Here is a 17045-nt window from a genome sequence, read left to right as displayed (position 1 = left end):
CTGTTTCTGGTGGTATATATATATTACCACAGTAGAGCATTTTCCAGTGTTAACCAATTCTGATCAATTGTCCTCAGCAGTTGAAAGTGTTCCAATGGCATGATTTATTTACCATAAAAAACAGTAGAGGAGTCTGTATTATTCTTCATTATCATCGTTGTGAAATGGACATTAGTATTGGCATTGAAGAACATTTTTATTTTGGGGATGAATCTTAAACTTACCTGCATTGATTTACTTTTATACCAGATGATTGTGTTTCACCATTGTTTCTGTGCAAGTAAATGAAATTTAGAACTGGATTGTGGGTTTAAAGTTCCATTTGATCATTGAAATGACAGTCATGTAAGTACGATGTATTTTTATTAATTCTGTTAGATTTGGAATGTGCTAAAAATATTCTAGTCATACATAATAAATACAATGTATATATTAATATAGTCATTACAGACATATCTAAAATATGTGAAATATTACTTTCTCCATCTCTATGTTTGCTTTTTGGAGGAAGTTAAAATGGTTAGTTACAGGTGAAGGAAGGCTAATCACTATGTCAGTTCACAGTGATACATCCTTTACACACAGTAGAATTTATCTTCTCAACATTTATTTTTTTGAACTGCGAATCTGTGATGAATTCTGTCTTTTTGGTAGGCTTCCTGGACAAATGCATAACCCATCTCCTTTCCCACCACGAGCATCACTTCTAATAGAACTTTTGCTGGAACTTTTGTGACTCTTAGGACTCTCATTTATATTTGGTGATGGCGAAGCCCCTTTCTGAGATGATGCTACACTCTTAGAACCATCCTTTCCTGTTGGTGTTAAAACAAGATCTTTTGGTGCCGATGCTGGGCTTTCTATCTGGCTTCGTACAGAACCTCTAGAGCTCATACTACTTGCAAGGCTTCTGATGCTTTCTCTTGAAACAGGTTCATCTGTCCCACTCTCGGCAGTAGACGCTTCTCTCTCTTGGTCACTAGCTTTTGATTTTGCTGATTCTTGTCTGCTGAGATGAACGCTACCCTCCTTTTCACCTTGCTTTTGTCGTACAGCTTTTCTCCATTCATATTCTCGAATACTACATGAACTGCGGGATGATGAAAATGATTCTGTCACACTTTGAGCATCTGCTTCAATCTCAGGCTCTCGTTGAGGACATTTCCAGCGAATAATGGCTCCATCAGCACTCACACTTATAATGTAACGACCATCTGATGAAAACTGGACTGCAGTGACAATGGCTGCATGAGCTGTTCCAATGTGAGTAGTGACACCATCTTTGTAGTCCCAGAGCTGAAACAGAAGTATGTATGGTTGAAATGAGAATAAAAATAGTTTACAGTGAATTACAGCATATTTCACTGAGATCGCACTACTCTGGGTGGTGGAGTGATGCTAGCAGTGAACAGTGAGTTACCGTGTAAACGAAGAACAGATCTCGAAACAGAAATGTGAGTTAGTGTGGGTGAAGCTACTCTTTCCTCAACTCCCTGTACTTGTGGGATGTTACTACAGGCCACCAAACAGCCCATTCTATGACCATGAACAATGCCTGGACTCAGTCATCTGGCGTCATACCAACTGGCCTGCAATTTGTTGTGCCCTGAAATACCTTCCCTGGAGCCTTCTCGAAATGGCTTGATATCGGATCAGCTCTTGACCTTCTGTATGACTAGCTACAAGCTGCAGTTAAAGACTTCGTACATGCCTAACGGGCTACTACCAGCAAATATCAACACTGGATATCACAAGAAACCAGACTGATACTAAATAATAAGAAAAGAGCTTAGCGCTTGTAGAAGGACTTTCCTAACCCACACATCACAATACCTTCGTTAACATCCACCACCACGCAAGGTTTATGGTCAGAAGAGACTACAAGACACACAGACACAGTCACTGAAAATGTCTTGACCAAACCAAAGCACTATTGGAGTCTCATCAACGCAAGGAGAAGGATGGACTGGATTCCTGCCAGCGTGAAGCGCAACGATACTACAGCAGACGGCACCAATTGCAATGAACTGTTCAACAGGTATTTCTTCTCCTTTACAAAAACAAGCACTCCCTCCCATAGGTACAGTTTCAAACAGAACTCTACTCTCCTCACACTATCCTTTATCTTTGAAAAATTTATATACCAGTATCTCCTCGCATTCACCTCACCCTATATATCAAACAATCAGCATGGGTTTCTACTAGGTGGCTCTTGTCTATCAAATCTGACCATTCTGCATAGTTTTTCATCACATGCCATTGCAGCTAAATCACAGCTGGATATCTGCTACGTAGACTTTTCAGAAACTTTTGATTCTGTAGACCACACTGTGCTGCTCCATAAACTCTCTGTACGATTTAATATACATGGCAGTCCTCTGAGCTTTCTTGCTGGCTTCCTACATAACCACTGGCAGAGAGTAGTAATATCAGGCACATCCTCCTCCTGGTTACTAGTCACCTATGGTGTCTCATATGGCACTGTTCTTGGCTCTTTGCTTGTTTATGGATGATCTGCCATCCAAACTCAACAAAACAGCAAATACCCTACTCTTTGCTGACGACTGCAAGATATTTAGGAAGATCAGGAATCCAGCAGATGCAGCTCTTCTACAGTCCTCACTTATGTCCTCTTAAACTGGTGCAGTACTTGGAAACTTACGGCCAACCCACAAAAATGCAGCCACATGATCATAACCCTATGTAAATCTCCTCTACTGACATCATATTACCTACTCGACAAGCCCATTACCGTAGTTCGACAAGCCCATTACCGTAGTTATGCAACAGCGTGACTTACGTGTAATATTCACTATGAAATTACAATTCAAGAACCACATAGAAACATATAAAACCACGGCCATGAAATTACTAGGCATTCTCTACCGCTTTACAGAAATTTCTGATCACACAGCTTTTCGTCACTTCTTCCCCATGATCATTCAACCTCTCTTGAACTACTGCTTTCTGATTTGGACAACAGCCTCTTCCTCCAATATTAACCAGTTAGACAGAGCAGTGTCCTTCTTTGCTCCAATTGTAAGGAACAGAAACCCCAAGCTCAGAAATCTGTCTACACAGCAGGTATTAAGGGCAATAAATGTGTCACCACTGCACATCAGGTGACAGATAGCTGACCTGAGTTTCCTCCATGGGATCTTAAATGGGCATTATGCTCGGAACATCCTGTCTCATTCTTCTCTCTCTGTGTTCCTTCCTGTTCCACCAGAATCAAAGACCTTCTCCACATTCCCCACACTCAGCACTCAATACTTCAACTATCAGCTTACAATAGTCACATATACAGAGCATTAAACATACCTCTTTCCCATGTAGAACGAGAAAAAGAACTATTCTTTATCTGCAAACAAACCCAGCCCAATATAATGGTTTTGGACTTAATATGGTGAACAAAATAATTAGAAAATTCAAAATGACATAAGACCTATTCTGTGTCGGTGCGACGTAAAAAAAAATTTAAAAAAAATAATTCAAACAGATGTTTCAAACGATTCTAACATCTGAGCTAAAGAAGAGTTATAAATATGCTAGATTCACATTTAACAATCCCAATATATATGTAGTAACCAATCTGTTCAAAAAATATGACTATAAAATTGCGTGCTCAACTAGCAAAGATACTAAGCAAAAATTTTTCAACTACAATAGTGTTAATTCCATAGGGAAGGACAATCATTTAGATTCAGGGGTGTACAAATTGAACTGTCACCTATGTGAAAAAGGGCAGACCAAATGTAATTTTATGGTAAGATATCTTGAGCACATTAATGCTGAGAGGCACAAATATATTTCTCTATGGGCAAACATATATGAGTGCAACCGGTCATCAGTTCACTACTACAGAGCAAGATCTGACTATCTTATGTAAAACAAATAAAGGCAGTCTACTAAACACACTAGAAAATATATAATTATATTTATTTAGATCAACGAGGTAACCAGGACAATAACCTTAATGATATAATTGATAATAAGAACTCCTTATATGAAGGAATACTTGCACCTCTGGAAGCATTAGGTATAAAGAATGACACAGACTGTAAAAGAAAGAAACCAATCAAACCTCCATCCTCCCGAATATCTATCCCCCCTACTGTCTCTTTTGAAGCCATTGAAACCATGACTGTAAGCGACACGCCCCCTCTCCACTCTACAACCTTGCCTCCCCCGGGGTAGGACCAAGCTTCAGAACGTACACATCGTTATTTCACTAGACGGAAAGCTGCATCAGTTGCCGTTAGACCCCTCCAAGGACACAGTAGGTTGACGACAAAAAGGTGAGACATCATCCATTTAAATACTAGGTTCCCTTGTGCAGAGTTTAATAGACATTAATACAAAGCAATCCCCCATTTTTGTTTCATTGAAGACTTTGGGGAAGCTTTTTCATAACAAGACAGCAATTAGCTTCAGAGTATCCCTTAATAAACAAAAATTCAAGAGATCCATTTTCACCAAATTAAATCAAACAACAATACTCACTTTGGAAAAGAAGAGCAGCTGAAGAGAACCATTTTAAAAAATTAAAATATAACATCAACATGAAAAAGTCCTTTTCAAAATATTTTAAAAATGAACAACTAAGACAAACATACACATCACATATGAACAAAAATGCAGTATACTAACCATTTTCAACATCTATTTAAGTGAATAGGAAGTCGTTTTAAATTAGGATAGAACATAAGTAGATCCATCTTCCCTTCCCACTTCACTGTCCCACTCAACTCTCCCCACATATTTTAATTATCTTTAACTTTTTAAATGTTTTGTTTTAAGCATAAAAAAGGTACTTTTTTGAGAAGAAGAAAATTCTATTTCAGTTCACCTAGCAATGTTATGTAGCTGAAGATGTTCCTAAGGAATGAAACATGTTCTACAAATAACTTATTTGCTTAAAGCAAATATAAAGTATAAAACAGGTGGAAGTTTACTTTCACTGATTTAATGTAAATATTTGATACAGGAAACAAAGCTGATTTATTGCAGTTTCTTGCAATAAGTGGTATGTTCCGAGCTGTCAGTGGTGAGATGGCGTGGAATGACATTAGTAGATGAATACGTTTACGTGATGTCTTTAAGAGTAGGAAAGATCACAATATGAAGATAAAGTTGGAATTCAAGAGGACAAATTGGGGCAAATATTCATTTATAGGAAGGGGAGTTAGGGACTGGAATAACTTACCAAGAGATGTTCAATAAACTTCCAATTTCTTTGCAATCATTTAAGAAAAGGCTAGGAAAAGAACAGATAGGGAATCTGCCACCTGGATGACTGTCATAAATGTGGATCAAGATTGATTGATTGATTGATTGATTTCAGTAACTTAGCCATGCAGCTCAGAGTTCGCTATGATGGCCACTCCTTTTTTGTTAGTTGTGTTATAGTAGATGGGTTTTTAACCCTCACCAATGTTGCAGAATTTCTGACCATTTCATCTTATTTCCTGCATGCAAGGGATGTTGTTTGAGGTTATCTGCCAAGATATGTGTTCACCCAATGAGCGTTTTGATGTTGAGCGTTTCAATGTGGAATGATTTCTCTTTATCCTTCTGACTAAATTATATGGCCGACTTCATTAAAAGGTGGTAGCACTTACACATATCTCATGCTGATCAACCAAGACCAACACATGTCACTTATCAGGAGGTCATTCTAGTAGCTTTCACTATACCACTCTTAATCCTGTAGTTGCGTCAAAGTTTATCGACTAGCCTGTTGCCCCAACCTGTTGTTGTACATTTTACACCTAAGCCAACTGAAATTTGGGTCACTCCTAATATAGGTAACAGACACCTTTTGTAGCCACTACCAGTAATGGAATTTCAGTAATACATCCTTTATTGAGAGCCTATCACTCTCTTGCAAGAGCTCACCTGCCTGAGGGCATTCTCTCTTCAATGAAGTCAGAATACTTTCCACTGCCTGAGACTTAAAAATGAGATGCTGGCTGTACGGTCTAAGAGCAGAATTGATCAGATATTAAGGAAACACTCAAAACATCAGCCAAAGATATTTAGTGGTGATGGTGATTACTGTTTTAAGAGGAAGTACAACTGGGCAACGATCCTCTATTAACACTTATCGGAGGAAAAAAAAGGAAGAAGTCTGACACTTCGAAGGATGAAGGTATCGGCAAGAGAAATGGAAGAGCCATGAAGGGCATGAAAATAAAAGGTTCCCTCAGCCTCAGAAACTTAATACTGTTGGTACTGGAAGGAAAAAAACAAGAGTAGACCAAGGGAGGTTGGATAGGAAAGATAAAAGTGAGCAGCCTGACACAAGTAAGTGGAACCGATGCTGCCATACTCAGCTAGGGGAACTGTAGTCTCCAACCCCCACTCCCAAGTTGAGAGTCTCCTGTCCGTCCCCCTTTTAGTTACAACTTACAAGAGGCAGGCAATACCATGGCTGTTATTCTACCACCTCCACCCACAGCAGAACAAAGATATTTAGGAAAATTGTCAGACCACATGTGACTCCAGTCTGAACATAAAGCAGGAGTATGCCTTTATATTAATCATGACATCAGTATTAAAGGAGCAGTAACTTGGTGGTTAGAGCATTTTATATCAAAGAAGAGGTCTCTGATCTGGTCCAATTTTGCCCAGTAAGCTATTTACTGAACATCTGTATGTCATTAACTCAAATTACATGACAGAATATTCGTAAATGCCAAACTGCAAAAATATGTTGCATTTTGTCTTTGTATATCGTACAACAAGCCTTGCCTTGCTTAGCCTTGCTAAACATTGACATCACTGCTCTGAGTGAAACAAGACTATCAGGTGAAGGACAAATCAGTGAAGCACGTAGCGGCTACACTACCGTTTGGAAAGGAAGAGAGGAAGGAGAAAATCGTATTCGTGGTGTTAGTTTTGCAGCCCAGACAAAGTTAGTGTATGAACATCAACTCACAACAATTGCAGTAAATGAAAGGCTTATGACCCTACGTGTGCCTCTTTCTAAAGATAGTGCCATTACATTTATTTCCGCCTAGACTCCTACTCTAAAAGATGAGGTAGATATAAAAAATCAGTTCCACCAATATCTGAACACAGTTCTCACCAAGATACCTGCAACAGATAATACCTTATTGCTTGGTGACTTCAACGCTAGAGTGGGACTAAAACAGATTTATGGACCTGTCTGAGCTTCATCGGGAAATTTGAAAGCTGCTGACAACATTACCATTCTTACAGACAATCAAGACATTCTGAGACGCTGGAAAGAGCACTTCAATTTACTTTTAAACCACAGTTCCACTGCTGCTGAAAATTTTCTTCAGCATGTCCCACAACATCCTATGCAACTTGGATGTCAATGACACCAACCTTACATGAATATAACAAAGCTCTTCTCAGCCTCAAACCTAGAAAGGCTCCTGGACCGGACAATATTTCTCTAGAACTCATTCTTAAAGGAAGCCTACCTCTCAAAACAAGGTTCTTCTCTCTGATCCTAAGGATATGGGAAACCAAAAACGTACCTGCCAACATGAACAACTCTATCATAGTCATCATCTTCAAAAAGGGCAATCGAAGCATTTGTGGTAACTACCGTGCCATATCTCTGCTGTCTATAGTAGGTAAAATATTCACCAGGATCCTGTTGAGTTGGCTTCAAACTCTATCTGAAAAGTTACTGCCCGAATCGCAGTGTGGGTTTCGCAAATCCAGCAATACCACTCACATGATCTTCTGTGCAAGACAGTTGCAGGAAAAATGCAGAGAATGACAGAAACCCTTGTTCTTGGTGTTTTATGACCTGGAAAAGGCCTTCGATACTGTGCCTAGAGATGCTATGTGGATGGTGTCAGGGCAGTTTGGCTGCCCTGAACATTTTGTTGGTCTGGTTCTCTATCAAAACAATGTGTCAGAAGAATTTTCTATTACTAATGGACTAAAGCAAGGTTGTGTGTTCACACGTATATTATTTGCCTTGTACCTGACAGCTATGTTTTATGAAACATCTGGCAACAATGCAGGTGTAGAAATTAGTTACAGACTTGATTGGGGGAACTTTAATCAGTCAATACTCTGCTCTAAAAGACTTACCCATCTCGCCTGGGTTACTGAATTATAATATGCAGATGACAATGCTACTCCAGCTCATTCTTCAGAGGACTTGCAATTAATTGTCAGTCGATTGCTTTCAGACTGCTTATGAGCATTTTGGCCTGTCTATCAACATTCAGAAAACTAAGGTTTTAGCACAACCTGCTCCAGGAACTACACTAGTGCCCAAACGTTAAGCATAATCACTAAACGAGTCCATACTGCCTGATAGGAATGTCAGACGGATTGCTGAACAAACGGAAGCTGAATCACACACCATATGGCACACAACTTGTCCAAAAAAAAACAGTGTCAGAAAGGTACTGATAGCTAAGGTACACCTTTGACAACAACTAACAAAACTTGGCAATGTCTTCCACAACAAAACATGCTGTTAATAGGGTGTATGGCTAACCCTGACGGCCACACGTTTCGCAGTGACGTGGCATACTCTCTATCAGATGGTCCAAGAGCTCTTGTGGCAGTCGATCCCATTCCTCCGAAAGGGCAATGCGAAGGTCTTGGAGGGTCCTAGGTGGAGGCTGATGGGAAGCAATTTGCCTCCCCAATGCATCCCAGGCATGTTCTATAGGATTCAGATTCGCAGACCTAGCTGGCAAGTCCATGTGATGAATGTCTTCCCCAGCCAGAAATTCATCCATCAGAGCAGCGCGGTGCGGTCAGGCATTATTGTCCATTAAGAGGAAGTCTGGACACACCGCACCTCTGAAGAGGCGAACATGTGGTCCAGTACCTCACCCCTGTATCTCCGAGCGTTAACAGTGTTCCTCGGATCACCCATGAAGATGTGTAGGTACGTACGGCCATTCAACATAATGCCGCCCCACACCAAGACGCAGCCACCACCATACTGGTCCCGTTCCACAATGTTCCTGTGGTTGTATCGGCTACCCGGTTTTCTCCAGATTAATGTGCGACGGGAATCATTTTGCAAACTGAAGTGGGATTCATCTGTGAAGAGCACGTGCCTCCATTCATTCATGGTCCAGTTTTGATGTTGACGGCTCCACAATAAATGGGCCGGTCTCTGTGCTGGAGCGAGCAGGACGCACACCGCTGGACGTCGGGCAAACAACCCTGCTGTTCTGAGCCTCCAGTACACAGTTTGCCGGGAAACAGCAACATGTGAGACGGCTGCAAGCTCCACCGTCAATCGTCTTACAGGTGCACTCCGATTTCATCGGGCGGTTAAGGCCAGATACCAGTCCTGCTGTGGGGTGGTTATCCTTGGTCAATCTGGTACTGGCCTATGTCTCTGGCCTGTGTCTTGAAATTGTCTCCAAAGCCTGGAAATGACACTTTGTGGCACATTCAAGGATACGGCGACTTCGGCCTGTGTCTGGCCTGCTTCCAGGCGGCCCTGCAAAATGGGGTCCGAATGGTGTTGTTATGCCTTTATGTTGTCATGTTCACTACGAGGCTAAACTCCGCACACTATAACAGGGCAAACACGACTGAGGGAATATGGAGCGCAGGCATTGGCTGTGTTTACCTTGCGGTTACACTGCTAGTCAAAGCAGGGAACACTCCTTTCCTATACAGAGCAAACACGTAAGGTTGGTAGGTGCATATGTCATGCGATTAGTGGTCTGTTTCCTGTTGTCCTGCTTACTCATAACTTATGCTTAACACGTTCAGTACCTGCCTCTGAGCAGGACACTTGAATGCCTGGACCAGCCATTTTCATGCCCGGCCCTCTTGACGTGCATCACTTAATACAATTTACAATTACTCCTAAACTATAAATGATAGAAAATGATACTTTGTGCTTACCTCTAGTAAATATTTAGGGTGTGATATCTGGTGTCACAGGTTTCAAAATACGTCTAATTTTATACAGCCTATCTGTATTTTCGGCATAATGATTACTGTCACAGAAGTGAAGAAATGAAAGAATATGAAGGAAGCGCATTCGGAACATTGTATTAGGAAATATCGGAGTATGAAAAACAGGGTTTTCGGTCCAGTACATTTTTATATCAGGATTTTGGACTAATCAGTTTCCACGATTGCATGATCAAATTCTTTGTGAAAGGCCGGGGCACCGCACTTATCACTTGACTCGCGTATAGATTGGTCTGCTGATAAAATTCGTCATTCATGAAAATACTAACGTAACTCAAAATATCCTGCTTATTTTCTATTTGAACGTTTATACCTGAATTTTCTGTAAATGGTGGAACGGGTGGACAATAACTAGGATGATATGTATCAGGCACTTCACTTTTCTCTGTAGGCCTATCAGATTCGGGAATCGGAATTTCCTTGTCACTCTCACTTTCACTATCTGAGTGTATTTCAGGAATAAGTTCATCACCAGAATAATCATTGTGAACAATATCTAACAATTAATCCTTTGTAAGAAACTTTGTTTTATAAGCCATTATACTACACTCGGTAAGAACGACACGCACTGCATTGGAATCTCAAGTACCGTCTTGACGCGCGAGGAAGTGGTGAGATATTCCCACTAAAGCAGCTAAGATAAACATGAGGTCAACCAACATCCTGCTACAACCAGTAACGCTGACTAAGGTGTAAGAATGCATAGATGACGAATATAAACAGCATTGCTTCACGCGGAACATTAAACTTCTTACGCCGTCCACGACCCGCAGCATAGGAGCAAGCTTAAACATCTTACGCCGTCCACGATCCGCAATGAGTTAACTTTTGAACACTAGTGTAGTTTGCCAGACTTCAACATTACCATCTCAGATACATCTCTGGAACAAGTAGACTTCTTTCCCTACCTTGGGAGTATTCTCTCTTCTCGTTGTACCTTGGAGATGGATGTAGAAAACAGAATACGAGCTGCTCATTGTGCTTTTGAATGTTTTGAATGTTTATTCCGCAAAGTTTTTTCTAATAAAGACCTAAATATATCTACTAAACTGATGGTGTACCAAGCTGCAATTGTCTCCACTTTATTATATGGATGTGAAACATGGAATCTATACCACTGTGACATCAAGAAATTAGAAAGCTTTCACCAGCAGAAGCTTAGGATCATTATAAATATCAAGTGGGAGGATTATGTCTCCAATGATGTAGTACTTGAAAGGGCACAGATGAACAGTATAGAAGCTATGTCCAATGCATGGATGACAATAGGCTACACCGACAGGTACTGCACAGTGAACTCTGTTCTGGCAGGAGGCCATGTGGTGTACCTCAGAAATGCTACAAGGATCAGCTCAAAAAAAACCTTGAAGAGCACAAACATTGACCCCATTAATTGACACACGCTTGCTGAAGATCGCCCTCGCTGGCACGCAATTACATCCACTGTTATATTGCAGTTCGAAACTGAGCATCGAAGACTGCAAAGAAGAGGCTAGTCTTAGAAGAAAACTCAGACAAACTCAACCACGTCCACCCCCTTCTCTCACGTCTGCCAAATGTGATCGTATGTTTTATGCAAGAATTGGCCTGATGAGTCATCAACTTCATTTACACAAAACGGACTGTACATGAACTGCAAGTGAAAAATGTACACTCGGATACGCGTAGTGGCCGATGACGATCCTAGAACAAGTAGACAGTATATGGAAACTACTAATATTATATTTAAATAACTTAATTCTTTAGCTGTAACACTGTACATGTTCAACTCACTGTAGAAGTATTGTAAAGAAAGGAATAGAATTAAGTAATTTAATAGATATATATTTACCAGATATTGTAATAGGAGTTGAATCATGGCTGAGAAATGATATAATGGATGCAGAAATTTTCTCACGGCACTGGAGTGTGTATTGTAGAGATAGGATAGGAAAGGTGGGAGGGGGAGTTTTCATTCTGGTGAAAGAAGAATTTGTAAGCTACGAAAAAGTTAAAGATGAGACACATGAAATTCTAGGTGTAAGGCTCATTTCTAAAGATAATAGGCAACTTGATATATTTGGAGTGTACAGATCGGGAAAGGGTAGCACTGATGCGGATTCAGAATTATTTGATAGGATAGTCAGCTATGTGGGACACGACATGGAAAGATGTGATTGTAGCGGGAGATCTGAATTTGCCAGATGTCAATTGGGAAGGAAATGCGAACGACAGGAAGCATGACCAACAAATGGCAAATAAGTTAATATGGGAAGGACAGCTGATTCAGAAAGTGATGGAACCAACCAGAGGGAAAAATATTTTGGATGTGGTGCTGATAAAACCAGATGAGCTCTATAGGGAAACTGAAGTAATAGATGGTATTAGTGATCATGAAGCTGTTTTTGTGGTAGTTAAAAATAAATGTCATAGAAAGGAAGGTCTTAAAAGTAGGACTGTTAGGCAGTACCATATGGCTGATAAAGCAGGCATGAGGCAGTTTCTAAAAAGTAACTATGATCGGTGGAAAACGGTAAATAAAAATGTAAACAGACTCTGGGATGGGTTTAAAGAAATTGTTGAGGAATGCGAAAACAGGTTCCGTTTGTACCTTTAAGGGTGGTAAGGAATGGTAAAGACCCACCTTATTATAATAGAGAAATAAAGAGACTAAGAAGGAGGTGCAGACTGGAAAGAAATAGAGTTAGAAATGGCTGTGGAAGTAAGGAGAAATTGAAGGAACTTACTAGAAAATTGAATCTAGCAAAGAAGGCAGCTAAGGATAACATGATGGCAAGCATAATTGGCAGTCATACAAATTTTAGTGAAAAATGGAAGAGTATGTATAGGTATTTTAAGGCAGAAACAGGTTCCAAGAAGGACATTCCAGGAATAATTAATGAACAAGGGGAGTGTGTATGTGAGGATCTTCAAAAGGCAGAAGTATTCAGTCAGCAGTATGTAAAGATTGTTGGTTACAAGGATAATGTCGAGATAGAGGAAGAGACTAAGGCCAAAGAAGTAATAAAATTTACGTATGACAACAATGACATTTACAATAAGATACAAAAGTTGAAAACTAGAAAAGCGGCTGGAATTGATCAGATTTCTGGGGATATACTAAAGACAATGGGTTGGGATATAGTACCATATCTGAAGTACTTATTTGATTATTGTTTGGCCGAAGGAGCTATACCAGATGAATGGAGAGTTGCTATAGTAGCCCCTGTGTATAAAGGAAAGGGTGATAGACATAAAGCTGAAAATTACAGGCCAGTAAGTTTGACATGCATTGTATGTAAGCTTTGGGAAGGCATTCTTTCTGATTAAATTAGACATGTTTGTGAAATTAATAACTGGTTCGATAGAAGGTAATTCGGTTTTAGGAAAGGTTATTCCACTGAAGCTCAACTTGTAGGATTCCAGCAAGATATAGCAGATATCTTGGATTCTGGAGGTCAAATGGACTGTATCGCGATTGACATGTCTAAAGCATTTGATAGGGTGGATCATGGGAGACTACTGGCAAAAATGAGTGCAATTGGACTAGACAAAAGAGTGACTGAATGGGTTGCTATATTTCTAGAAAATAGATCTCAGAGAGTTAGAGTAGGTGAAGCTTTGTCTGACCCTGTAATAGTTGAGAGGGGAGTTCCTCAGGGCAGTGTTATCGGACCTTTATGTTTTCTTATATATATAAATGATATGAGTAAAGGAGTGGAATCGGAGGTACGGCTTTTTGCGGATGATGTTATTCTCTATAGAGTGATAAATAAGTTACAAGATTGTGAGCAACTGCAACGTGACCTCGAAAATATTGTGAGATGGACAGCAGGCAATGGTATGTTGATAAACAGGGCTAAAAGTCAGGTTGTGAGTTTTACAAATAGGAAAAGTCCTCTCAGTTTTAATTACTGCGTTGATGGGGTGAAAGTTCCTTTTGGGGATCATTGTAAGTATCTAGGTGTTAATATAAGGAAAGATCTTCACTGGGGTAATCACATAAATGGGATTGTAAATAAAAATAGTTGAGAGGGGAGTTCCTCAGGGCAGCACATGGTTATGAGGGTGTTTAGGGGTTGTAGTAAGGATGTAAAGGAGAGTGCATATAAGTCTCTGGTAAGACCCCAACTAGAGTATGGTTCCAGTGTATGGGACCCTCACCAGGATTACCTGATTCAAGAACTGGAAAAAATCCAAAGAAAAGCAGTTCGATTTGTTCTGGGTGATTTCCGACAAAAGAGTAGCGTTACAAAAATGTTGCAATGTTTGGGTTGGGAAGAATTGAGAGAAAGAAGAAGAGCTGCTCGACTAAGTGGTATGTTCCGAGCTGTCAGCGGAGAGATGGCGTGGAATGACATTAGTAGACGAATAGGTTTGAATGGCGTCTATAAAAGTAGGAAAGATCACAATATGAAGATAAAGTTGGAATTCAAGAGGACAAACTGGGGCAAATATTCATTTATAGGAAGGGGAGTTAGGGATTGGAATAACTTACCAAGGGAGATGTTCAATAAATTTCCAATTTCTTTGAAATCATTTCGGAAAAGGCTAGAAAAGCAACAGATAGGGAATCTGCCACCTGGGTGACTGCCCTAAATGCAGATCAGTATTGACTGACCAGTTCTGTAACTGCTTTTCCTGGTATTCCCCATGGGGGTGAGCTACAGGTACTGCTGTGTGATGGTGTTCAAATCAAAATCAAAATCAAAATCTCTTTATTTGCAAATGAGGTGTCTACCTCGGTGGCAAATGGTACACTAAAATACATTATTGTCAAGCACTAAATATTGAAATTGTGTATGGGTATAGGTGTAATCATATGATCTAGGAATGGGAAGGAAGTGGATGTGGACTTGAGAAAGGAATCATCCCGCCATTTGAAATGGGAAACATGGAAAGCCATTTCGAGGATGGTCACATGGGATTCAAACTCACCTGTCTTCTGAGTACAAAGCTAGCAACCATAACTGACCATGTTTGTTGCAATGCTTGGCTGTTGTACTGAATGGTCCATCTAAATTTCCTGGCTATTTTTAGGTAAATGTGTACACTTTTTTCAATCTTAATTGCTAGTATGGGGGCAATTCTACAGTGAGAGTTGCTACCCGACCTAAAATATTTCTTACTTACTAGATCAATAATACAAAGAGATGAAGGCATGAAGAGGAAAGAAAATGAGTGACTCAGATTATTTTTTACGAACCTTAACATATTGATCACAGCCTCCAGTAACAAACATATGTCCATCAGCTGAAATATCAAGGGTATTAAGGGCTGCACAATTTGAGCCTTCCAGCTCTCGAATCAGAGAACCATCATAGACTTCCCAATATCCAATTTTACGATCAGTTCCAGTGGTGAGGATCTGCACCCCAGTAGGGAAGAAGCAGGCACTCATGAACTGTGTGTTAGCGAACAGGACTTGACTTCTTACTTGGCGACTAAAGTGAGACAAGAACACATTAATAAGAGTATAAGACTGAAATTAGAAAGCTAGCAAGGCTTCAACATAGTACAGTATAAGAATGAAACTCAACAGAGTTTTATTAAGAATTGTAAGATAAGTACACCCACATTTGATGTCCTGGCATTTTCTTGAAGGAAGTGTGATTAATCGGTAAAATATTACTGTTAGCATTGATATGTTATGATAAATTTTATAAATCTGGGCACTGATAGCTAGGAATTTTAGGTGCAAAATTTTGGTTTAAAAGGTGCAAGAAAAGGTGCAAATTTTAAATGTAAATATTCATACAAACATCACCAAAACCAATTTTACATCAAATAAAAGGCCATAAAATTCACTCATGTTATCATATATTAAAAATCTGCCTAAAAAAGTTCCAGAACACAATGTTATTAAAATGACATATCCAGAAAACAGTCAAACAGACAACATTTCAGTGTTATTTTCAGTGAGGTTGCATCTGTAGTCACTAAGTAAATACCTATACATAGAAAAGGAACGTTCAACGTCGATATTAAATGCCTGTTAGTTGCAACACCCATAACATCAGGGTTTTTGGCTAAGCTCTGTTCTAGTATCTGCTTTGCAGTACCATTCAGTGCTTCCTTCACATCCTCACATCCATCACAATAGCCCATTTAAGAAATTTCATATAGCCTCCTTATTCTTCACATGTTTTTCCCTAGCTATATACTCCATAAAATGATTACGTTGGTGGGTCCTTTTTCGTTTGTATCAATTGTTATTGATATATCACAAACATTGCAACTCAGAACCAGCCTGTTGCTCTGAATACCATCAGCACTAAACTGATTAGCACTATCACATATTTTCTCAGCGTTCATTTTCTGTTTCAGCATACTTAATATTGATACTACAGTAATAGCAAATAGCATAACATTAAGCTATTTGCTAATAGGACAAGGGCAGATGCCACACACAGTCAAAGTGTATTCTGAACCGACACCTGTATGTAATAATAAGAAGGCTGGCAGATAAACAGCTGATGAAAGGCGGCAAGCTAATAGTTCAATAATAACTAGGTTCATATGTAAGCTTCTGATTAATGCAGTATGGAGTGCCAATGATTCTAGTGACAAATTGAGGAACTACACAGAACCAAGCTTCACAGACAAAATGTTTGGCTTTGCTTGTTTAATTTCTATAGGAATAAAATGCGACAAAGGTATTAAACAAGTGGAAAAAGGTGCTGACATTAAGAAAAGGTGCAAAAAGGTGCTAACATTGAGAAAAGGTTCAAAAGGGTACAACTTAAACACAGTTAGGGGTGCTCACTTTATGTTTTCTTTCAAGACAAGTTAATTTGGGCATTTTAATAGTAAAATAGAATTAAGGTGCAGCATCTAAAATTCCTAGCACTAATTACAACCAAGTATAATTACTAATGAATTGATTAATATGATAATTTTGTTCGAATGCATCAAATTTGATAATTTTTATTGGATACTAGCAGAACGTGTGGGCCAATAGTTGGCAATTTCAACGACTTCTGTTTGGACCCTTCGTTGACATGTAATTTTTAACCAGTACATTTTGCACATTCTAGTGCCCAGTCTGAATTAGCAGGACCTACCAAGAACCAGTCGAACAATCATCAGCTAGCGACTGCTCTGGAATGCAATGCTCCAAC

The 17045-nt window shown here is 39.6% G+C and overlaps 1 protein-coding gene across 1 annotated transcript in view; it reads right to left on the bottom strand.

The window, feature by feature from the left end:
• Positions 1 to 606: 606 nt before the first annotated feature.
• LOC136866754 (cilia- and flagella-associated protein 52) overlaps positions 607 to 17045 on the bottom strand; it is a 256308-nt gene continuing 239869 nt past the window's right edge. The window contains exons 11-12 of the mRNA XM_067143864.2: positions 15131 to 15368; positions 607 to 1296 (exon numbers count right to left, since the gene is read on the bottom strand). Of these exons, the coding sequence (XP_066999965.2) occupies positions 607 to 1296; positions 15131 to 15368 (928 nt within the window). The remainder of the gene's footprint in view (positions 1297 to 15130; positions 15369 to 17045) is intronic.

Source organism: Anabrus simplex, chromosome 3, assembly GCF_040414725.1.
Source record: "Anabrus simplex isolate iqAnaSimp1 chromosome 3, ASM4041472v1, whole genome shotgun sequence".
Lineage (NCBI taxonomy): Eukaryota > Metazoa > Arthropoda > Insecta > Orthoptera > Tettigoniidae > Anabrus > Anabrus simplex.
The sequence above is the reverse complement of the archived record's forward strand: the minus strand, read 5'-3'. Positions and strand labels throughout refer to the sequence as shown.